The 25,561-nt window shown below is 40.0% G+C and overlaps 1 protein-coding gene across 1 annotated transcript in view; it reads right to left on the bottom strand.

Moving 5' to 3' along the window:
* Nucleotides 1-1,730: 1,730 nt before the first annotated feature.
* Nucleotides 1,731-25,561, bottom strand: part of LOC102208916 (protein phosphatase 1 regulatory inhibitor subunit 16B-like) — a 61,210-nt gene continuing 37,379 nt past the window's right edge. Inside the window, exons 3-4 of the mRNA XM_005740091.1 lie at nucleotides 3,441-3,523; nucleotides 1,731-1,757 (exon numbers count right to left, since the gene is read on the bottom strand). Coding sequence (XP_005740148.1) covers nucleotides 1,731-1,757; nucleotides 3,441-3,523 — 110 coding nt within the window. The remainder of the gene's footprint in view (nucleotides 1,758-3,440; nucleotides 3,524-25,561) is intronic.

Raw genomic sequence — 25,561 nt, 5'->3', positions numbered from 1 at the left:
TTTTAACCCGGGCCTCAACTCTCGCGGCCCGGTACCAAACGTCTTATGGCCCGGGGGTCGGGGACTGCTGTCCTAAAAGATTTAGAGAATTTAGAGAAGAGCAGTGGGCCAAACTCCCAGCTGAGATGAGACAAGAAATGTCTTACCACTTGCCAACAAGGCTTTCTCCAACTACTAGGCCATGTTTTGGTTGGGATTAAATTTTAACTTTAAAAAGAAAAAAAAAAGCTGAAATTGTGTTTTTTCTGGAGTTTTGGTTGATATTCTATCTCTGTCCCTTAAAATGAAACCACCATAAAACCTTTCATGTCTTTGTAAGTGAGCAAACATACAAATTCAGCAGGGGATCAAATAATGATTTTCCCCCAGTGTATGTTTTACTATTGTACTCGACAAGCTTCCTCATCAAACTTGTCACACTTGACCCCCTATAGCAGGGTGCTTGAAAATGACACCAGAACACATTAGAGGCTCTCACCGCTGTGTTTTATTACATGATTATTTTGGCACGAACATTTACCCACCAGAGTGGAAGCTACACCCCTGAGGCTCATCCACTAAATGGAACATTTACCCACATTTGGCAGTTTGCTGGGTGCTAATTTGAACTCTGGATGTCAGAACTTATGAAATAAAAGAGCAGTAAACATGTTTAAATGCTGCAAATCACTGTAGGGTAAAACTGTTATTGCCTGTATGGCAGTACTGTAATACTGTGCATGTGCATATACTTAACTCATTCACATTCTCATTCACATGCCAGCCATTGGCAGTGAATGAGTTAAACCCATTGACTCATTCACTGCCATTGACGGCTATAGACGTCAATGGCAGTGAATGAGTTAACAGACAGAAACAGTGAAAGCAAGTTTTTCCCCCTCAGATATTTTCAGGGTGAGCCCTCTGAACTGGCAGGCTACTACTTCCAATACAGCAGTTTTCCTTAAAATGAAGGACTGAGGCTGCGTTTCGTGTCCACGCTCCACTCACATTTATGCAAACAGACAAATGCATGTACGCTGATTTTAGACATCCCAGCTAAAGGAATCTGGATGCATTCATCAAAAAAAACTGTAGTAAATACTGCAGTGTGTGTAGTTGTGTTATTGTACATACAGTGACCCCCTGCAGGACGCCTCCTGATTAATGTCTCGAGTCAGTGAAGCGAGACCAGTCCAGGACAGGTATGACACTTCATTTAGAGAACATCACTGCTACCTTCCTTCATTTATCTCACCTTCTGTCGGGTGTCTGTGTGTGTCTGTATGTGTGTGTATGTGTGTGTTCTCACACTCATTTCTTTCCCCAACATCCATTTCAGTATCTAGTTTTCTGTCTCTGCTTAATCAAGCTTCTGAAAAACAAGATGACAAAATGAACACAGAAGAGCATTTGTGTGAATTTCCTTTGTGTGACTGTCATTTTTTACAGTGTGAGCGCATGCGTGTGTGCGTGTGTGTGTCTATATGTGTGTTGCTATTCATAGTCACGAAAAGGTCTCATCTTGAAGACACTGGCTGACCCATCCAAATAGCAGATTACCAGGTACACACACATTCAAAGCTGAAAGGTCAATCTGATCTCTTGGCAGCCCACCACTTTTAAAAACAGCATTCACACTGTTGGTGACTGATGGACTTCAATTTTCTCTTCCCCTGTTCATTTCACCGCCTCTCAGCAGGAGCCTGGATATTAGGCTGTGAACAACCAGGAGAGAGAGAAAAGGACGGCTATTCGAGCTGAAGCAGACTGAGAAGCTAAAGAAGGAGAGAGGACATAAACTGTCAGGGGTACACTGAAATTGCACAAGGAGACAAACGAGAAGAGCGGGGGACGAGGAGCTAAAGAGCAGAGGGGAAGCCAAAGTCATAAATAAGCATCGGGCCTTCTGAAATGTTTAAATGTCATCACTCAGGAAGTCAGATTTGTTTTTATTTTACATTAAAATGTGACCCCACTTGGGGAAAGTTGAGAAAGTTTGATGACTTCCACATTGTAAACAACTGCTTTTTCACCCATAAAGTTGCCATCCAAACCTAAATAAAATCTAGAGTTTACTCTACGAGCTGCTTCAGCAATTGACATTTCAGCTCAGGAGGGACAAACAAACTGATGCAGTGAGCTATACCAGCAAGTTTATGGCCATCCTGCTCCTTCAATAATCCAGCTTTCTGCAAAATAAAATGTTCTCTCCTGCTCCCATGTTTCCAGGAATCTTTCAGCTCAGCGATGGACGCTGGGACTGAATAATGGCGATGTCAGAAAACCTACAACTGGGGTACAAAAAAGTTTATTTTTTAAATTTAAAGGCTGACTTTGTTTACTGAGAAGTTTAAAATGAAAAGTGACACGCGGAATTGATTTGGTTGAGGGGGAAGCTTTGATTATCATGTCAGTAATAGCTTTCATTAGCAAGTGAAAACAGGCCTCACATCCTCTATGAATATCCGACGGCAAAAAATGATTCATTTCCCCAAAACTTAACTCATTTCCGGACTATTAAAAGTCATTTTTTCAATGTCAGAAAACCTCAAACATTAATTCCCACTCAGGCAAACTTCTCTGGAAATTATTTCATTACATTTCAACAAAGAGATGGTGATGGTGGAGGTAGAAAAAGCCTTGATGTTACAGCGTTCAATGAAAAACACATGATCAAAACAAAGAGATTAAAAAACGTTTTACACATATTATGTGTCTAACAATAGTAAATGTCAGCGCTGCCCCAATTAAAATGATTAACGGTGCATTTTTCTGAACATTTCCTCTACCTAATTATTATTTTCACCTCCCCAGTTGGTGCCTTTTTTTGCTTCTTGAAGCTCAGTGGTAGAGGTAAGAGACTGTCACAAAATACAGGAATACTCCACTGAGGTGCATATTTTTAAAAGGGCTGCATATAAACCGAATTCCAAACATGTTTGGATTTCACATGAAAAATAAATATAACCAGACTTTAATGACTGGCAAATCTCATAAATCCATATTGTATTCACAATAGAACCTGTTGGATCTGTTACCAAATAACCTTATCAGTTAAAAAATGTTTGTCCAGGTTCGTTGCCCTGTACCTGTAACATGTGCAATGACAATAAAGTTGAATTCTATTCTATTCTATTCTAAAATGGGCAATTTTCTCAGGTTAAATGTTTGATATATGTTATTATGTTCAATCGTGAATAAAATATAGCTTTATTTTTCACAGCATCCCAACTTTTTTAGAGCTGGGGGTGTATATGACTAAAAAATGCTCATAAAATACTGACATATTCTGCATGTCTTAATCAGGAAATTCAACAATCAGTATAAAAAAAACTGGATTAAAAAAATGAGACTCAAATTATACATCAAGTTCTTAATCTTCTTTAAAAAAAAAAACAGGCAGAGTTAAAACACATCAGAAAAGTCAAAGATGGACATAAAGAAGGACAGGTGGAGACAGATAATCTTACCTGATGCAGAGCTGTAAGGCCGTCTTCATTGCAGAGGTCTGGACTCACATTGTTCCTCAGCAGGTAACGAACTGTTGGCAAAGTGAAGAAAAGGAATATCAATAAAGCTGAACGTTGCACATACACTTCCAGGATGTCTTCGAGTGCTTTGAAAAACTGCACTTCCTTTTATAAATTTATCCCCTTGCTTTTGCATAATTAAAATCCATTTTGTGGCTGAGAATTGAAAGATCTTTTTGTTTCTTTCGCCGCTTGTGAGGCACGTGTGTTGCGTGGTTATTCGGCTGTTTGGAGAATAAACAAATTAACAGATCCAGGTTAAAAGCACGACAACACCTCATATACCTTAATTCCTCTTAATTGCTGAAGAGGCTGCAGGTGCACTTCAACTTAACCTTTTAGTTAAGGGGACATCACCAATCAATCTACAATCCATTAATCCTGCAGTATAATCGTGATGCATCTCTGCAGGGACAATCTCTCAAATTATCAGCCCAGCCAGGATGTTACTCAACTGACCTTGGAAATACAGAGGAATGGGCGAAGGGTGAGGTGGGGATTGTTGTGACGGAAGATGGTGATGATGTAACAGTGCCTGGGATTACACAGTTAGTCTTCCCAGACAGATAAAACTGCCACAATTCACAACATATCAAGTGCCAGCTGTCTGATTGCTAAACCTGCCGGCTTGAACAGGAAGTGGCACGTAGGGCTTGAACAGGAAGTGGCACGTAGGGCTCCTCTGAGTGTCATAATTGCTCCTGCTTTTTTTTTTCTGGGGGGGGGGGTTATGGCTGTCATCTTCCCAGACAAAAGACACCTCGTGAGTAGTTGAATCAGATTATGATGCTGAACGCTGAGAGAGAGATATGAGATGGTAATTATCACATCATGGCTCTGTACACAGTGACATCACACAGCATGTGCACGTTTCACAATAATCTTTGTACAGCTGTCGACCTAAATCAGGCTTCACTTTCTCTATAAAGGCTATTTTAAAATCACATTTTCCTTTTTCTCATTTGACAAATTTTGATGTGAATGCTCAGATGTGCATTTTTGTTCTGTAACAACTGATCTTGGCCACTAAAAATGTAACAACAATTTCCACAGATGTTTAAAAAATAAATAATGTGTCATGAATTCAAGCACTTTACACAACAAGATGCCAATCACTCATATTCAGGAATGCAATTATCCTTTTAAACATCAAAGTAATTACACCGATTGGCAGAATTATCCGTCTCACACGGTAACATTTATCTGCCATGCTGACAACTGTGACATTGTTTGCTCCACATCTGGTCATCTAATGGGGAGAGATACCCAGTATCTTACCACAGAAAATGTCAAACAATACTGAGCAGGTCCATTGTCCTTTACTATATAACCTCTGATTTAGATTCAACTCTAGTAAAGTAATTAATAAAGAACAGTCTGTGTGTTCTGTGAGAGGAGAAGAAAAAACTTAATCAACCAACCAACCAATCAATAAACCCGTCATCTCAAACTGTAAAGTGTATTGTTGGGGCTACAGAGTACTAATTGAAACCTGCCTAGCTGAATGTATCGACATTTTGTCAATATTTCACTTCTCTGCTCATTATAACATCAATATGCGGTTTCGATTGCGCCATCTTTTCTTTATTTTGAGCACGAGTATATTTCAGCTCCTTTCAAGAACCTTTTGCATGAAAAAAAACGAGCAGCAGATGAAAAGCAGGGTCTTCGGGAGGAGCTGTGCCTGGCATCTTTTGGCAGAAATCTTCTGAAAGTTAAGAACAGCTCGAGCTCCCAGGCGAACGCCCATGATATGACCTGCATTTTTTTGTGACAGCTAATAAAGAGCAGGGAGGCAGAGTGCGCTACAGAGGGAGGTCACGATAAGAAGCTGAATACAAATGGAAGTGGAAGGTTCAGTATTTAAGCACACTGGCTGAGTTGTTTCCTCTATGTGGGGGTTTAATTGAAGCACTGCTTAAAAATAATGGCAGATTGTCATAATGGAAGAACACTGTGCTCTGAGTAAAATGTGGCTCAGGGAGTCCTTTTTCCATAATAAAATAGAATGATTAAAGTGCAGCCATTATCAACCTATTTCTATTACACAGCTTCCTAAAACCTGCATTGATTAGACCTCAGTTAAGCTTTTGATATTCACCCACACCACGGCAGTATAACTGTTATATGTTACTTTGAACACTTTTGGCATTGTCACATTACGTCTACAACTTGAGTTGCTCTTAAAACCCAAAGACGCTGAACCAAACCAGAGAAAATGAGCTACTGCAGCATCACGCACTTGTGCAAAATCTAAGAGAGGAAATAATGTTGAGTGCTCAGAGAACTGAACCAAGGTTATACAGTGAAAGCTCAGTCTGACTGCATCCCATAAACGCCATAAACACTTCCCTCGTTTTCTTCCATTTTCCTCCCCAGTGACATGGGTGGGAAAATATAATTGCTCTGCATTAATATTTTATTGGGTGGCCACAAGTTAGTAATGCATTAGGAGAAGATAAGTGAGTGTTGGCTAGACATTACAGTAGCAACTGACAAAGAGATGCACATGTATGACTATCAAATGTAATAAAGCTAAGACTGTGTGGTTGATGGTGAGTGAAGTACTTCTGCTTTTATCTCCAAGTCCTTAATTTAGCACTTGTAAAAAATAAATAACTAAATAACAATAATAATTTGCATATATTGGAAATTTCTGGGGGTGACCATGAGTGCTTAGAAAAACTTGGCAGATCTACGAATCCATGCTAACAGCAGCTCACAGGGAAATGAAATCATTATCCAGTTTCCCAGTTTTGGTTCTCCAATCCAGGCTTTTTAGGAGGTTCTATATATAGTCTAACAACATGTGTTATTATATACGCATAACATTTACTTCACAATGAGTTAAAGCAAAAACCTGCTTATTGCCTTTTAATAAGGCTCAGGAAACTCACAAGTAAATGGTGACCACAAGATGTAGAATGTTATTTACTGACCGCGCTAAACATTGCTCAGCAATAAATTTGAAAAATGTTGTGAGGTGGAATCGACAGCTTTGTTCATAAATACAGTTTTGTTTACTCTGAAAGTCTGTGCCTAGAGACTGAAGGCTAATATATATGTCAGACTAAAGCTTTATGGAGATTAGCACATTAGCGATAAGGTGAATGGTGCAATCGTCTGGCAACAAGCGTGACAAACATTGCGGGATATTATGATGCGTCGCAAAAATAAGATCAATCCAAATCAAATGTATCTATGCTTCATGCATGGAGCTCGTCCAGTGTGCAGTAAACAACAGATTCAGTGTCATGTAGCCACAATTGAGTTATCATGTGCCCACACCTTACCAGCTTGTGGCCATGAGTTATTGATCTTTTCCCACCTATGTTGCCATGGGGGCTCTGTAATTTGCAGCCCTGTGTTGTTACAGTGTACAACCGGATTGTAAACACGAAGCCTCAGAGGAACTATGGGACTAACATCACTTTGCAGCTGCATCCTCTGTTATTTTCTTATAATGAGAGAGGGATTGTGTTTTCCTGGATTTCAAAATATAAAGGTCCTTCATTTGGCTAGGTGCGCAGACTATAGCTGAATATAAATTGCATCCATCAAGCACACAAAGTTAAAAAATGGCCCCCGTTCCAGGCAATTTCTTTATATTAAGGAGATGAAATGTCTGATGTCAAATGGAGTACCTCAATATGTGTCTAGTCATATTAGAGTCCCTGAGGATTCAGTGTGATCGACCACAGCAGAGAATAACAGCCCCCTCGTAGCTAAATATTTCTGCTAAGTAACAAATCAAGCACCGACTGAATGCCGACACATGCCACTGTCTCTTCTAATTTCAGACTGAGTTGAAATTGCCACTAAGGCAATCAAAGACAAAAACTATTAAAATAATTCGATTATTTGAGAATCTTACGACGAACTCACTTTAATATCTCTATTTTGGTCATAGGACGTCTGAAAGAAAGAAAAATATAAAGACAGATGAAGATATAAACGCATTCAGGATAGAACCCTCATCCACTTTATTTGCACTTTCCTGATTCTTATTTTACAAATTAAATTGTCTGTATGGGGAAGAGAGGGCTGCCTACACAACACCCACCTCCTCCTGTCTGCATGCCAAAGTGCCCTTGAGCAAGAAAGTGAACCTAAAGTTGTTCGGGATGGTAGACGAGTACCTTGCATGAAAGATCAGTTGCCAGTGCTATGTGAGAGTATGTGTGAGCCAAAATGTGTAAAGCACTTTGTGAACGACTAAAAGGGGAAAAAAGGCACAATACAAGTCCATTTCCCTTTTTCACTACACCCACGAGTTACCGACTGAGTGTGATGAGTGCAAAGCTGTAATGAGAGGACTTCAGGAGGTCATGAAAGAATATTGATTTTTTTTTTTTAAAGTAGCTATTCCCCTTCTCTTACATGCAGGGATGCTAGAGTTCAGCTGCAATCTAGTCCCAAAGTACAGCTGGGAGGTGCTCAGCATTTTCTACAAGGAAATACTCACAGATTTGGTATAACCAGCCTTCTGGTTGAATATGGCCATTACATGTTTAGGCAAGAGGTGTGACCCAATACTTTTGTTCATATAGTACATTTCATATTCATAAGGTAAAAAGGTTTCATTTCACAGAATATTTGTTGGAGCCACGTGCCTCTCATGCAGCTTTGCATCACAGACGATCACACTAACCAGATCACAGGCTTAAGGTCCCACGGTACCACTGTTTGCACACACATTAATGGCATGTGTGTAAGCCAATAAATCAGCCCCGTCTTTACAAACTACATTAACTGGCCGTTCATTTCCTATTAATGGAAATCAGAATACATTTACCTCCTCAGGCAAGTCTCAAATATGTTATTCTACCGATATGTTGAGCAACAACTATCACTCTTCACCGACCCCGCTATTAATCTCCCTCAATCTCATTCTGCTGTAAATACTACTTCACCAGATACTTGTTGAATTCATGCCGTGGCGTGCTGAAGTTGTCCTGGCAGCCCCACATCTTTTTAATCTTTAATTTCTTTAATAAGTTAATTAAACATTTGTCCACCTACACCTCCATCTATAGGTGTGTAAAAACAATTACACCTTACCGATGCCCATGAGAAATGATTGTGAGCATGTCATTTCTCCTTCACTTTTTTTATTTGCAGGTTATCCTCTGCATTAACATACTGTCGACACACACATTGTCTTTCTCATTGTCTAAGTCTGGAAAAGCAATCAGAAGGTGCCAGTTTTATAATAGTGTTTGTCGGCAGCAGAAGTCTGATAGCTGTGGAAATTATACATTTTATAAATATGTGAAAATCCACAAATGCGCATGCAGACAGCGCAGACACACTCAGACACATCAGACAGCGTAATGTGCCATTAGTTTTTAGGCTGAACTGCATCGATGCAAAATTGTTCTGTCTGTGACAGGGGGGATATGCTTTGGAGTTATGATGTGCGACGATAAGGTGTGGAAAACTAAAATGTCAGACAACAATGGATGCAATCCACTAGAGGAGTGTTGTCACTTAATATTTATGAACCATGCTATTGGTATTTTATTTCAGCTATCATTTAATGTGTATATTATGTTGTTGTGTCTGGCCTGTCTGACTCGATTTGTGTTAGAATTCATTAAATTGCTCATGAAATTCAGATTCTTTACAATTTATGCAAACTGTAGTTTCAATAAAGCATATAAAGGGCAGAGAGTGTATAAAGTATAGGACCATAGACCTTCTAAAAATCAGAGACAGACACAACAACAAACAGAAATGTCTCAACAAACAGGAGCATATTTTATTTTCTCGTTGAGCGTGTCCACACTTTAGGTAGCACAACATGCAGCTGTAGTTTAAAAGAAATGAATCAAATTTTCTACATTTTATTTGCATCAATATTGTTTTGTGTATATGTGACTTAGTGATGCTGTTGTGACTGACTCGTCTCATTTCAAATAAAATTCCACTGAGGTCAAATCTCCGTGACGTGATTTGCAATAACGAGAGACTTCAAAATAAACCCCCTACCAGCTGAAAGATCGATCGCTGAAACACTTTTAAAATAAAAAAAACACAGAAAGCAAACATTATCATCAAAAAACCCACAACAAATAACACCCTTTTAGCACCATAAACTAATTACCATACTGTAATTAACAGATAACTTTGTGAGCATTTTAGCTTTCACAGGGGACTAAAAACGAATAACACCAAAACCTCATAACTTTATCTCTATAATTAAAATTATAAGCTCTGTTAAAAAGTCAATTAGCAGCTTTAGTAAGCTTCAACAAAAAACAAAACAAAAACAAAAACCAACAGGTTTTTAACTGAACTGCTTGACTTACTTTCCAAGTTCACTTTTTAGTTAACTTGCGTCTCCTGTGTCTAATTGTCAGAAAACATTGTAGCAGTTTAAAGGACCTGAATGTTACTGAATGTATCCATTTTCTTAACCACTTATCCAGCCAGTGTCGTGACCCCTGAACAGATCACCAGTCGATCACAGGTTTAACTCAGAGACAGATTAACCCTCGTGCAAAGACTCAAACACGTGAGTCGACTGTGCTTGAAAAAAGAAAGTTCAACAGTTTGGTCACGTCTCTCCTGAAAAAAAGATCTCAATCACAATAAGACTTTTACCTGGATAAATGAACGGAAAGCTGGCTTTTATTCAAAAATCTCACACTCGGATCGACGTTTTCTGTCTGAAAGAAGTTGCAATAATCTAACTATACAGGCAGATCTTTCTCTTATTTCTAGAAAGAACCACATCATCATATCCATATACCAATCAGCTGGCCTTATAATGCTCAACATACAAGAGCACGAGTGATAAAAATGTAAGAATATACCATATTATCACACTGGAACACTGAGATGGCTGCTCTACTTTTGATCAGCAGCACATGGACTTATCTCACTGATGGCACAGCCGTTTTATGACAAAGGGAAAGGGGAATTTCAGAGGATACCTGACATATAAACCGTAGAGTGAGGGCATAAGGGGTAAAATGCAGTCATAAGTTATACAGACAGATTCTGGAGTACCAAAAGATTCACAGGAGGGAAAGAAAAGCGCAGAAAGTAAAATTGAGTTGGCGACAACCCATGAATGTGATTCCTATCAGTCTGTACCAGTACCCTGTGGGACGGAGCAAACACACAAACAGAAAAATCTTTAAAAAGCAATCCATTACATTCAGGAATCACCATGGCAATTATCTGCATACCGCACAATCCACTAACACAAATCCCAGGCACGTCTTCCTGGGTGGGTCCCATAAATTCCCACTGAGGGAGTAGACGGAGTTGGACGAGATGCTTCCCCAAAGATAAAAGATACATCAACAAATAACGGTGCAGGAACAGAAACCCACCCTTCCTTCCTGTTATCATCAAGTACAGTGTGTGTGTGTGTGTGTGTGTGTGTGTGTGTGTGTGTGTGGGAGATGGAAAAAAATCCTACACCAGTTATTTAGGTCCTAACTTTCCTGAACACAGATTATTGATAAGAAGATATTTCCACACAAAGACGCGTGCTGTGAAGTAAACTATGAGATATCTACAGGACCAAAAGGACTCTATAGCTTTCCAGGTCTTCTCTTATTAGAGCTATAACTCCTCTTTACTGCCTAAAGCTAGCAAAATAACATTTTGAAGGAGTAGTTCCAGTAGGTGATTTCGAGATGATAATAATGCACTGATAATAATACACAGCAAGTCAGCAAAGATCACAAGGCTCACTGGTCTACAGGAGATGGAATAAATGAGCCGGCTACGCCTGAACTAAAGCCCTAAGTACTCCACTGTGCATAATACACATACATATTACCGCCGTGCCTGTTCAAAAACACCGGCCAACACCTTCTGATGATAAAGGCTCACGCAGGACTTCAACATTAAGAGCATACCATTGCAAAGGGTGAGCGCAAACCATCATATGAGGACTGCTCATGCAAACAAATTCTCACTCAATGCTCGAATTCCTTCCACAGCAATACACCCACTAAGTGTAAGGTGGCCACACACATAGAACCAGACTCCTTCCTTTAGAGGAGGGCTTTCATGATATGAAAATAGCACAGTGGTGTAAACAAACTGGTAAGCAGTGGTAAGTAACCAGTTCACTTACCACTGCTACTATCTGCAATGATATGTGAATTAACAACATAACATCTATATTTATTTTTTATGTATCATGGTTATTATAAATACATGGTAGTCACCCTTAGTTTATAGTTAAAAATAGACTTTATAGACAAAACTATTGGGCCACACCTCTTCAGTTATTTTTTCATTCCCATCGTCACAGGTGTATAAAGCCAAGCACCTGGCCATGCACTTCGGCGTTACAAACATTTGTGAAAGCTAAAGCTTGTTTTTCGCTGAGCTCACTGACTTCAAGTGTGATGCTGTAAAAGGACGTCACCATTGCAACAAGTCAGCTTGGATAAGCTGTACATGTGGAAACAATTAAGAACCATGGCAACAGAGAGGGGTCTCACAGAGTGGGTGCACAGTGCATATAAGTGGCAACACTCTGCTGGACTCAATGACAGCAGCACTCCAAAACCTCATCTGGAATTAACATCAGCACAAAATCTGTGCACCAGGAGCTTCGTAGCATGGGTTTCAATGTCAGAGCAGTTCCTGTAGGTGTAGAGTATAGTGTGCAATACGTTATACTGTATGTGACATTACATGATACTGGTATTTAATTGTTTAAAATCAAAGTTATTATCAATAAACAGTTACTTTTTGAGGCGTTTCTTCAATTATTCTTTTCAAACAAAGAACATATTTCACAGATCAGAGTCTTGGGCGGATATCTGTGAAATTGGGGTTATCACTAAAGAATACCTCTCAAGGACCTTTCACTTTAACATCATCATAAGATCCACATTTGTGGTTTTCTTAAGAAGTCTTAGGTGGATTTCCATGACGTTCAGACCTGGCAGGTGTGCCACAGGATGGACCGTATGGTAAATTTGGTGCAAGACGTTTTGAACAAATAAAGCAAAACTAGTGAGTGTGCAATTTTTTTTATGGCTGGTTAGCGAATCAACGTGCTAAAATGTGTTTGCACTGTTATTGTGAACATTTCACTAAGGTGATAAAAGCATTTAGCAACAGGTCTACCACGGGGTGCTTTCACAGAGCTGCCAACAGAGCGGACAGTTGGTGCTGTTTGAATAATAGTCAAAGTAATGCAGAAAGTCGACTGACAGAAAAACAACTGTTAACATTTAACAAATATCAGAAAAAGACTGGTGCACGGGTTTCCCTTAGTCATATATAATTTGAAAACTGAAACATTTTGAACCGTTGATCAGATAAAAGAAGAGATTTTCGATGACAACTTGAGCTCTGAAACTTTATTTGCCACTTTTAAAAGTCATGTTTCACAACTGATAGACCAGTAATTCATAAAATACTTGGAAAAAATGTCCAGTTCATTCTTCTTCTTCGTCAATTATCCTGTAGAAAACCTCTTTTTCAACACAGACCTATTTAAAACTGCACAGTTTACAGCACCAACTGTACAGTTTTCCAATACAGCAGCATATTTCAGTTTTACATTTGCAGCTGTATTGAAATTTTTTGTGTTTGTTAAAGCAATAAATGGCTACCTTTAAACATTCATGCAAAAACAAGCAGTCATTTCTAAACACTGTGTGGAGTTTTGAGATTAAATTTTAAATACATGTCTCTACACACCAGGTTTGTGCACTTTCATCTGAATATACAGAGTTCTCATTGATCATTTCATTGCATGCTGAATCTACTGAACAGCCTTCCCTTAATGCAGCTATACAGATGTAGATCATTCTGGGTTCATTTTAAGACCCTACTTGTTTCAGGTCACAAAACTCTGTAGATCACTGCTAAGTTAACGGATGCACAGATGCTCTTATCTTTTATTTTAATGTCTTTCAAAGAACAAAAGAAGAACAGTTATTAGAATGGATATTCTTACTTTAAGGGTTTATCTGATGATCCTGACTGCCACCAATCCAGTCAGTCTGGTCATATCTCACACCCATTGCTCACTGATAAGAGGGAATCACCAGTAAAGTGAGGATCGAGCCTGCTTGAGGTACAGGTCTGAGATTATCCCTCATGGACAATTGATTTTCTTTCCAGTGTGTCCCTTTTTATATTAAAGAGACAAATATTTGTTGTGCTGCAATAATAGCTGCCACAGTATCTCTTAAACCACACTGATACCTATTAGAGTGCTTTATCCAATATACCCACCATCTCACAGCCCCTAAAACTGTGATATGAGGGGAAGCCGGTTCTAATATATAAAATGCTAGGCTGGTATTCCTGTAAAACATTATAAAATGATTCAGATTAAAAACCACGAGGGGGTTCTTGAAGCTCCATTAACAAAAAATGACATTTTTCCAATAAAATTTAAAATGAACAAAATGTATTTTTTGCTAAAACTTAAAAAAATAATGGATGGGAAACTTCTCAGATTTTTTTAAGGAAATAGCATCCAGTAATGCGGGCCACTTCCCCATTTCCCGTGCAAAATAAGCATATCCCCTGCCCCCTCCCAAAAAAGCTTAACTTTGACATTTTTTGCCTCTTCCTGCACTGATTTAGACGAGTAATCCTAATCAAACACATAGCCAAACCAAATATGTAAGCACTTATGCCCAGCTTGATTTTCTTTTAAATAAAAAAATAACAAAATAAATCAAATGAAATAAATAAATTACAACCATCCATCTGAATAACCAACCACCAAAACAACCATCTTCAGTTATCTTAACATATGTATACAAACAACTTAGAATCGATACACTCGCTATAAACAATTTATGATTTCACTACTTGTATGTGAAACATCGCTTCTAGTGATGAACCCAGAGAATTGTGAAATGTTACAGCTGCCTCGAGTTTCACTCTACTCTCTGTAAACATCTTGGAGCTAGGCTTTAAGTTTTCATCTCAGCGGTTTATTTCATCCCTCACAAGCTCCAAACTTTCATATGTAACACAAACGTACATTTCTTTACGTGGGTCTGCCACCAGTTTCAGGATGCAGTTCAAAATTCATCATCACATTGAGAGCTTTTCATTTTTTAGGCAGTAGCCATGACAAAAAAAGAATCAGAAGAAGAAAAAATAAATACTGCAGCCCTTTATCACGGGCCAAAATCTGATGTCGGGTCTGTTTTTTTGTTCTTCACTCCAGGCTCAAGTCAAAAGGAGATTATCTTTTGAAGGATGTGGCTTCTAAACTTTGGAACTTTCTCTCCCTGGACTAAGATATGTGGGCGCCTTAAAAAGCGGCCGAATGATTAGACTGGATTTTGTTTGATACAATGTTTTCTATACTTTTGCATTTCGGCCCTTTATTTGTTTGCAAATGTGTTTTAACTTAAATGTAAAAAGTGAAATATAAATACACATTCAGGCGTGCTTTACATTCCATTCATCTGACAACTTTAAGTGATTATTTTAAAACATTGGAAAACGTTTCACTATGTTTTAAGACAACTGAGACTGAATAGTACATTATGAGACAAACACCAATATCATGGCTGTGCATGTCACTGTGGCCCGGGTCTGAATGGCGTTATTTAAAAAGATCAATAAAGTTAGTTATAGCATGTATCATGCATCACGCCTGAAAGGGGCTTTACTTAGTAAGTTGTGTAGTTTCTTTCAGATCTTCAGTTTACTGTTTTGATTCGCTCACCTCAGCTGCGCTGCTGCATTTCAGTAAAAAAGGCTCAAAGAACCCATTTATAAGCCGAGCTGCAAATTATGGATACAAAAAGTCAGGACATATCAGATGAACGTAGTGGAGCATTCATCGGCTAATGTGACTACGGCTTCTCAGCTAACGTGCATCTTGATGAATCATTTTCAGTTGAATTAACAGAAAACATGAAAACATTTCAAGTCATGATAAACATTAGCTAACTGCTAAAAAGCTGCAATTACGCGGTGTCTTTTGGAGCATTTTAGAGATCGGCTGATAAGCTACGTTAGGCTTTTGCAACCACCCCATTTCAATCATTTCTTTGCTGCATTAAAAATGAGAATGGAAAAAGGGGCTGATGCATTGCACATGCTCACCAGAGTGAATCATTTCTTACAAATTAGATATTTTTTATCTTAATGCAACCAAATAGCCCCAAACGATGTCAGTGCAGCAAATGAACAGTTACTTTCCAAACACAGGCATTCAGGCAGCCAGGTAGCCGTTTCTGTCTTCCTGTCAGCTGTGCAGAAAAGTAGGCCACTCTGCACGTCCATAAGTAGCAGCTAAATGACATTGGTTTTACTAGGACGTTAGGAAAGAAGATCATTAATATAATTAGCATTCCGCTGTGTGTTATAATTATCCTCCACATGATGAGCTATAAAGCGACTTTAATTGTATGTTACGCTGCCTTAACAGATGTAGTTAGATAGCACCGCGGGGAAAGCAACAGAAAGACCAAACAAACTGTGGATTGGGATGCAGAAGGTGCTCGCAGGGTTTCGGTGAGCAAACTAAAGCTGGAGCAGAATAAACAGATCATTCTCCACTGACCTCAAGTTTTGGTTTTGGAAACACTGCACTGAATGCACTCAAAAGCTGAACAAATACAGGCATGCGATAATGTGATTAACAGACAAATCCTTCAGGTGGTCCACTAACATGATGAACCCAGAATTTAATCCCACTCCCATCCTGTGGTTAGCAAATGTTAGCTGGAGCTATAAAAATGTCTAAAAACATAATGAAATCAAGTCCACATCTAGGCAAACAGGTGATCAGATTAACTCCAAGTCCATAAGCACTGTTTCAAATAGCTGACGCTTTTCAGCTCATTTTAATATGATAATGCCAAGAGTCGGGCTGCCTTTTAAGTCTGAAGACAGTCAAAGATAAAAGGGAAAGAGATGCTTTTATTACACACAACCCAATAAGCTTTTGCCCCATTCGTGTGTTTGTCCACATAAATGAAGGTTTACAGGCATCACTGTTGCCCTTTAACGCTGTACTTTAGCAAATTGCTAACATCAGCAGACAATCACAGCACTGATGTTTAAACATCTTCACCTTCTTATTTTGAAGAATTAGCATGCTCTTTGAGTTACATTTTGGAAATGAAAGCACCAAATGACAAGTTAATGGTTTCGCCAAAACCTGTGGTATAGGTCAATGTATACGTCAAGTATTGCTGCTCTCTATCACACACTTCCTGTCTTTTTCTCCACCATCCTTGTCAGGAATAAAGGCCTTAAAAATTTTTAAAAAGCTGGAGGAGGGGAAGCTGTGTTATTCTATAACAGATCTACAGGTATGTGGGCGAAAGTAGAGGATTAAACTACGATAATCATAATAATCGCTTTCTCCGTGAGAGCTCATATGATGTACCGAGAAAACCAACCAAACGAGGCTTCATCGTGAGTCACATCACATCCAGTGCAGAGACAGATGGGAGAGAGGCACAATCATTTAAAAAGCTTCCAGAACATTTCAACTGATCCCCCTCTCCAGATAGATCCCCAACCTCAAGCCAAGCTGCCCTAAACCACCACATTGGTAGCAACTGCTACTCAGTTCTACTCAACCATTCCTGCAAACACACTGCCATAAATGAGAAAAATTCTACACGTGGAGGTCACAAATTCATATGATAAACATGCGACGGTCTGATGACTTTATGACACACACAAGAAAAGAAAAAAAATCTACACACACTAATTGTAATTGTCACGCGCTCTGTTTTTTATCCATAGCTGCTGTGCTTTACCTAGACATTGTTTAAAGTTTATTCATAACACTTCACATGTGCCATTGCTTAAACTGACACTTCCCAGCTCCACTTTCTCTCGAGCAGGAGAGGATGGATGACCTACAAAGACGTTCACTCCCTCGTGCACTCGTCTAAACATTTTCTTAGCCTACACAAGATTGTCCAAAATGAGATACGGTCTCATTACTGGTTTCATTTTAACACAGACTTCAGTCATGCAGATGAGTTATCAATAACTTAACGGCTTCCCAGCCTTATGGATGATGAGACTTAATTATCGGTTTGCATCATCAACCTTTTAATTTCTCATTCCTCCACCTCTTTTCATAAGGGTAGGGCCCACAAACATCTAGCTAGCCTGGAAATGAACTGAGTGGTTCAAATGCCAACTTTTTACTACAAGAAAAGAATTAGTCAATTCTCAAGAGTTGATTTTACTTCCAATGTTACACTTGGCACTTGACGATTATTGTTCCACTGAGGATATCTGAGGCTTCTTCTCTGTATTGATTGGCACATCCTCAGGCTGTAAACAGCTGCAGCGGTTGCCATTTACTCATCGCAGCTCAGCTCCATTTCTCCTGTTTGGATTTATGGCTTCGGTAATACCTCATATAGACGGCATGACGGTGGGCTGTGTTCCTTGAAACCTTTCAAAATGTATTTAGCTTAATTTTTAAAAACGTGAAATACTGTCTAGATTCAAAAACACATCAGGCTTTACCTTCTGCATGGATAACATCCTCCGACTTTCAGCACGTGCAATTAAGAAGCTATTCAAGATGTTTCTGGGATTTAACATTATCGGTCTAAGTGTTGTTAATGTGGCTGCCCCTTTTTGATTTGTTGCGGTCTAATCCTTGTTGGATAATCCAGAATCCTATTGAAGGATTTATGGTGGGGGGCTGTTCACTCACTGTGAAGGTGGGCATGTGGAGAGACAACCTAAGATATTATGAGGTGGCTCAGAAGAAGCGAGGGAGCAGCGGGATGCTGAACAAGCACTCGGGGGATTGGCAACGGTGGATCAACCTCGATCCACATTGATGCTTAAACGCCTTCAGCGAGCCACCGTGCAGGCAGGTGGGCTTCAATCACAGCCACTGATAAGATGCAATCCTGCTGTTGGATTTATTTGGAGCTCTGTTCCAATTTCACCATTTAGGATCCTAAAATGTTTATTTTCCCTATTTTTCTTCCAGCTGTGCTTCCTGTTATCTCCTGGTATATTTCCATTAAGATGGCTTCAGCAAATACAACGCCAGCAGTGCTATTCCAACTCTTTAATATCAGACTAAAATATTCTGATCTAACAACACTATCACTCAACAGCACATGTGCACTTTCCAAACCTGTAACACCGTGGCTATGATGAAACAGCAGTTCATCTGATCATTAACACAAATATCTAATCAGCCAAGTCAATGCCTGCAGGCTTGCAGACGTGGTCAAGACGACCTGCTGAAGACCAAACCGAGCATCTGAATATGACAGGAAGGTAATTTAAGTGACTTTGAACGTGGCGTGATGGCTGATGCCAAACAGGCTGGTCTGAGAATTTCCAAAACTGCTGATCTACTGGGATTTTGCACACACCCATCTGTGTGTTTACAGAGAAAAGATCTGAAAAAAAGAGAAAATATCCAGTGAACGGCAGTCGTGGAAATGCTTTGTTGATGTCAGACGAGAGGAGAATTGTTCAGAGGAGAGCGCTTAGAGCTAAGAGGAAAGCAACAGTAATTCTAATCACCGGTTGTTACAACCAAGGCAGAAGAGCAAAGAGTTGAAGCAGGTGGGCGACGGCAGCAAAAGACCACACCAGCTTAACAACAGGAAACTGGGGGCACAATTTGCACAGGCTCACAACGATCGGACAAAAGAAGAATAGAAAACATCTCCTGGTGTGACGAGTCTCAATTTCTGCTGCGACATTCAGATGGTACCATCAGAATTTTGTGTAAACAACATGAAACCATCCAGCCCGTCTTCTATCAGCAGTTCAGCCTGGTGCCGGTGGTGTGATGGGGTGGGGGATATTTTCTTGGCACACCTTGTGCCCCTTAGCATCGTTTAAATGCCACAGCCGAGCTGAGTATTGTTGCTGACCATGTCCATCGCTCTATGAACACAGTGTGCACATCTTTTGATGGCTGCATCCGGCAGCATAACATACTATGTCAAAAAAAAAAACAGAAAAAAAAACTCTCATCACATCAAAGTAGTTTCTTGAACATGACAAGTACTACACTCAAATGGCCAAAGTGGCAGAGGAGATTGATGTACAGCTGACAAATCTACAGCAACTGTGTGATGCCATCATGTCAATGTGAACCAAAATCTCTGAGGAATGTTTTCCAGCACATTTATTGATCTATGCCGCAAAGAATTACAGCAGTTCTGAAGCCAAAACTAGGTGTTAGCCAGGTGTACCTAAAAAAGTGGCCTGTGAGCTTTTCCTTTCAATAAATCTCAAACGTGTGTTGTCTACGGTTTTAGTCCACCCACGCCAGATGTACTTAAGGTCAAGTTAACCTAGTTGCCACAACCACATCCGACGGCCTCTTGCATGCTATGCCACGGAGCTGCAGCAGTGATGATGCAAAATTTGTGCCTTTGCAGCTGAGTAGCTTGGGGCCAAGGCTGCGTGGCCCTCTCTGCCTGCCTCAGTTACCATGGAAATAAGAGTTAACTTGAGAGTTGGGGATCTCCCGAGAGAATTGACTGATGTGAAAGAGGGAAGAGGAGGGAGATCTTAGCGAGCCCATTGGCAGCCTACCGCTTAATAACCACGGTTCAGCTAAGATGTGTCTAAAATAGGAAAGAACAATGATGTAATATGTAATTCCACGTATAATAATTTAATTTTGCATGCAAGTTTGCAAAAAGGTGCACACATGAGAAAGAAATCCAAGTGAACAGAAGAGAAGCGTGCTGTAGTGAAAGTAAGAGGCACAATGTAGCAGAGGTACTCAGTGGTCAGTTCCAATCAATAACCCTTTGTTGTTGTGCAGCAGTTACACAGTGTCCGAACACGAGACCAAACAAGCCAAAATTCAGATAATTCCTCGCTCCAGTGCATCCTTCCCTTCTGACTGGACCAATTCCTGACACCATATCACAGACGTTCATCCTCGGCACAGCCTCATTGATGTGTCCAGCACCATAATGTTGTTCCTACTTCTGCATCAAGCATTGTGAATTCCAAATTATGTCACATGACCAAGATGATTCAGCCCCCCCTGCCCGAAAGCTTCACCCAGGCTGAGGCACATGAACAGAGAGGAGACAGCAGTGCCACTGTTGCTGCTCTCCCTAGCACACAATGCCCGAGGAGCTCCGTCTGACGAGTCGAAGAAGACAAATCCAAGGGAAAGAGAAAGACAAGGGCAGCAAAAGATAATGACAACGATAAGAGAAAGATCAGAGTTTTGTTAACCTGCAGGTAGCCTGAGAAACCACCCTAACCACAAAAGGCCAACCAGGAAAGAAAAGGAGGAGGAAAATACATCCAAAATTTCAACACTCCTGCAGTTCAGATGTTAAAAAAAGAAAAAAGAAATTCAGCTTTTTAGAATCCACTGAAGTCAGGCGAATGAAACTAGTCCTCCTAATCACAGGAGCATTTGATAGATGCCACCCTCGCAAGGCTACGCCTCATTGTCGCAGCTCTGCTCGTAGCAATGAAATGCCAGATCCCACTTGAGTAATCAACCACTCCAATGTCACATAAAATCAACGATTATGAGGATGAAGAGGCAAAAAGGAAGGGGGGGGGGGATGGAAAGAGCCAATGATGAAAGAGCCTTGATTTAGCCTCGAGTAAAGTAGCATATTTTCAAAGATGCAGGGATAGTTTAAAAAAAAAAAACAAAAAAAAAAAAACCTCGTCTCAGTCAATGAATAAATGAACAAAGCATAAAAGTGCCATATGGACCTTTATGATGCAGATTAGATGAAGTGAATGCAGAAGTTTTGCTTGACAGATTTAACCGTGTGATGACTAATTAAAAGTCTCACAGCGCAGCCAACACCGTTCTATTGCATCAAGATGAATTATTATCCTTTAGGACTATAACTTTAAAGCAAACACAAAGTGACTGTTTCATAATAAGGCTTCCTATCTACCGAACTGATCAAAGAGTCCACCTAATATAAAATCATAAAACAGAAAATAGACAGAAGTTGGCAGTAATTATTTTTCTGTCCACTAAATAAGCAAATATTAGACACAAATATCGCACAACAGAGACACTTATTCACAGATTTTCACATTATTGGTTACGATGAAGCAACTCAAGCATATCAAACAGACGTCAGGACAGAGCAGTAACTGTTGAGGGATACATGCAACGCCCGTGTCCTAACAGACCGCTCACCCTTTTAGTGACCTGTGTTTCAGCACATGATGCACGACACCGGCTGACCGGCTTACTCCACAGATGTCACAGGTCATCCCTGGCTTAACTGAACATGTGAGTAAACAACCTCATGTTCTGGGTTAGTAGTTAGTCCTGAGTAGAAAAACAAAAGAGCCAAAATTTTCCTTTTTCTTTTTTAAGTAGAGTTTGTGTTTAACGTCAAATATCACAGAGCCTTACTATTAAATAAAAAGAAATCCAGGGGGGAAAAAAGAACAAGCAAATCCAGGACACATTAAAGTCTACATGCCTTTAATGGACGGCTAAATCGCTTGTCATATCACTGGTCTTATATCACACCTAATGGTTTATAAAGCATTTGAAAGCAGGGATAGGTAATAAGCCTCGGGCAGCTTTTAGTGGCTGGTAAAAAAGTTCATCCTTTTATGTCTGTGAGAGCAAATCATCAGAAGTTTACCAATTCTCTTTCGTCTTGGCCCGACATTATCACGGCAATCTAACACAGAGCAGTGACATTAATCTCACAGAGTGACCTACATCATCACTGCACATTTATTTTTTCATGGCACGACCTGTGAGCAGTTCCCCTTCATCTGCTCAGCTCATTACTCTTTCATCTTGACGAAAATACACGTTAATGACACCATCTGATGATCAGAGTTAGTCTGGCTAGTTTGGAGGTTATTTTTATTCCCTCGCACTATAATAACTTTTTTTATTGGTTTTTTTTTTTCTTTCTAAAGAAAGTGACACGAAGTAGATTCATCCACTGTGTGTGATCATGAGCATCCATGCAGTGAGGCAACAAAAGGCAAAACAGTCAGTCCATTTAACCCACAAGACACCGAGCTGCTTTCAAGAGTAGAGTTATTTATGGTAAATAGTGACAGGAGACTGAAATTAATGCGACCATGTGCAATCAGGTTTTCTTTAAAAGAGTTGCGTCATAGACAGCGACCAGGTTTGTGATCATTTGCAGTCCATTACCATCTGCAAGCAACTTTGTCGCATCAAGATGGTGACAGAAATGCAATAAGACGAGTCAGTCTGTTATCAGTCTTCTATCGAATGCGGTCCAGTCTAGCTGCTTGGTAACCTGTGTGTGTGATTATATAGGAATATAACCAGAATACAACCAGTATTGACTGGCAACCAGTCAAGTCTATTGAATAATTTCACAGCATATTGCAATAAATCTGTATTAGTCTGTCTTAGGAATCTGTGTGCGTTTATAAAAACATATGACAATCATTTACGAACCTTCGTCCAGCTGTCTGACCGCATCCGGTTGAAGTTGGACTGCAACCGTTTGGAGACAGGTTGCTAAAGTGGTCAACCGGTGGTTGAGGATCTTACACTCTTAACCTCTAAGCAATCACTAGGCACCAAGCCATCCTATTAACATCAGATATTTTTAGATCTATTTCTACTCTACTGTCACTGAGTCATATGGCAGATATTCTTAATTAAATGTGACTAATTATGGTTTTCAATCATTTTCATGGCAAAAGAGTTTACAAAAACCCAAACTGTATCATATAAGTTGTGCAGAAACACTCGAGGCTTCTGCAGCGGTAAATCCCACTACATAAAATCTGTTTAGCCACGGTTCACTCCAAGACAATGCAGTGATTAGAAGAGGAAAAATGCAAATACAATCAAAGCCTATAATAAAAACTAAAGAGCCATGCTGGCCATTTGCTCCTGCTGTCTGAAATGCCTTTACATTGCGATGTGTTTATCTAATATTTTGAATCCAAGCACTGTGCTGTCAAAAGTCATTCAACCACCTTAAATCATTTAGAACAGATTTATTTTCTAAAAGCAGAAGTTCACTGGATGTGAAAATCCAACACAAAGCTTCTTTTAACCATCTGGGCTCTTCAATTTCTTATGTGCTCCGATAGAAAGAGTTGGTTGGTGTGTGAAACCAGACGTAGAGATGACCCAGTGTGTAGTTTATTTTTTATCTATAGGAGGAACAAAGAATGAGAGAAAGCTGGAAACAGTGAACTGAGGAGTGTGATAGAAAGAGACTGAACAGATATTACTGTTAAAGGTCACTCTTCTCTTGACAAGCGGTGACATCTGATGTGAAGCATTTATGTGTGTGTGCTGCCTTCTTTTTTTAATGGCACTCTATTGCTGCCATATGCCTGGGAGCAGCTAAGCCTGGCCGAGGCCTCTGAGGGGAAGGCCTTATGAGTCTAATAAGACAGCAGAAGAAGACAAAAGCTCCTCTGAGACCTAATTTGCAAACAAATAAATACGAAGAGAAAAGAGACGAGGGAAAAGCCACATGTGAATTCTCCTGCAGGAGTATTTTTCTATCCCAAAATCCACATTTATTCCTCCTCTTTGTTTTTATGGTGATATGGCAGAAGAAGAAAAAAAGGTTGTGAACCAAGAGCAAAAGCCGCATCGCTAAAAATGGAACGTGGATTTTAAGTGTGGCTTTTCAAACGCTGAGTTACAAGTTATGATTTTCAGTAGGGAATAAGTGGTAATTAGCGTGCTGGGTGTTGCCACGTGAGTGGGTGTATAAATAAATAGAGCTCAGGGGTGGGAAAGGCAAAGAAGCTGCAAAACACAACCTGGGTTCAAGAGAACACCACTGCTTCTGTCACTGCTGCCGTTCACATGATCAGAAAAGCCGAAGCCCTCTCATAGAGCGAAGAAGAGGCACAAATTTAGAAGTAGAACAAGCTGATTATTTCTCCCCACAGATGTTTGTGCATTTTACACATTCACAAGACTTTCCTCCCCTTTTTAGACCCGTTTTACAGCTTCCTTCTTGGCATGTATGATAGCTTGGTGAGGGAGATGTTGCACCAAAATATCTAAAAGTTTGTACTGCGATTGAGCAGCAGCACAGATAAAAGATAAGGAGAGGTTTGAAGCCCTAAGCTGTCTTTGTCCTATTTGATTTACAACTATCGGTGGCAACAATTCTGTCCCTGTGTTTGACAGGCTGCTTTTCAACCCGCCTTCAGCTGTTGCTTCTGGGAACGACTGTAAACCACCCCCAAAGACAAAGTCAGACAGCATGTTGTTTGAATGATCCGGGGGGGGGGTCCAAAAAAGCAGCTCTTACAAACAGACATTGAAAACAAAAAGACGGCACAAGATACTGAAAAGCAGTTACTGAATGTCCTGTTCATTCACACTACTTTTCACCCACTTACACTCTCGCTTATTATAGTTGGTTTTCTCCAAATGCCTCCATTGTTTTCTCAAATTTTGCTTTCTGACGGTGTTTAAAGGCTTTAAGTCAGACATTTTTTCCCCCCTCTACAGTTCTACTCTTACTTTTTTCCCCTCTTTCCATTAATACTGTTGACTCCTGGGCCATCTCATCAGATTACCCAGCGGTTTTAGGAGGAAATGTCAGGTCATACCACGCTGACTGTCTTTGAGTTTTGTTGACAGTTCCTTCTGACCCCACTGGCTGCTCCTCTGCAGGACGGCAGTTCTCTGGAGAAGAGAAATCCCATCCATCTCAGTTGCCGAAGAGGCGCGCATAAAAGACACCAAAGTGCTTCACAGTAATTTCACAGCCATCAGCCTTCATCACTATGAGAGGGCAGTGGGTTCAGGATGGTGCGAACCACGGGGCGAAGAAATGGACTCACACTCGGGATCCAGCACTTTCCTACTCACTGCTGCTTTCACACATCTTGAGACAGACACTCAAAATTTGCATTTACGTAAGCTCAAATATTCTTCCTTCTCTCTCTGTCACGACCACACAAAAACTTTTTGCATACACACACGCGCACACACACACACAAACATTCTTAAACATAAATGTACAATATACCCTCTGCAGTTTCACCATACCCGTCCCGTGTCTCTCACAGTCTGGTGAGTCTGCTTCCTCTCTCAGCAGACAGGAAGTTATAATGACAAGAATACGCACGGATGCACACAC

This window comes from Pundamilia nyererei, unplaced genomic scaffold (assembly GCF_000239375.1).
Source record: "Pundamilia nyererei isolate P.nyererei 1_Seehausen unplaced genomic scaffold, PunNye1.0 scaffold00096, whole genome shotgun sequence".
In the NCBI taxonomy this organism is placed as follows: domain Eukaryota; kingdom Metazoa; phylum Chordata; class Actinopteri; order Cichliformes; family Cichlidae; genus Pundamilia; species Pundamilia nyererei.
Note: the sequence above shows the minus strand (reverse complement) of the source record. Positions and strands in the feature narration are given on the sequence as shown.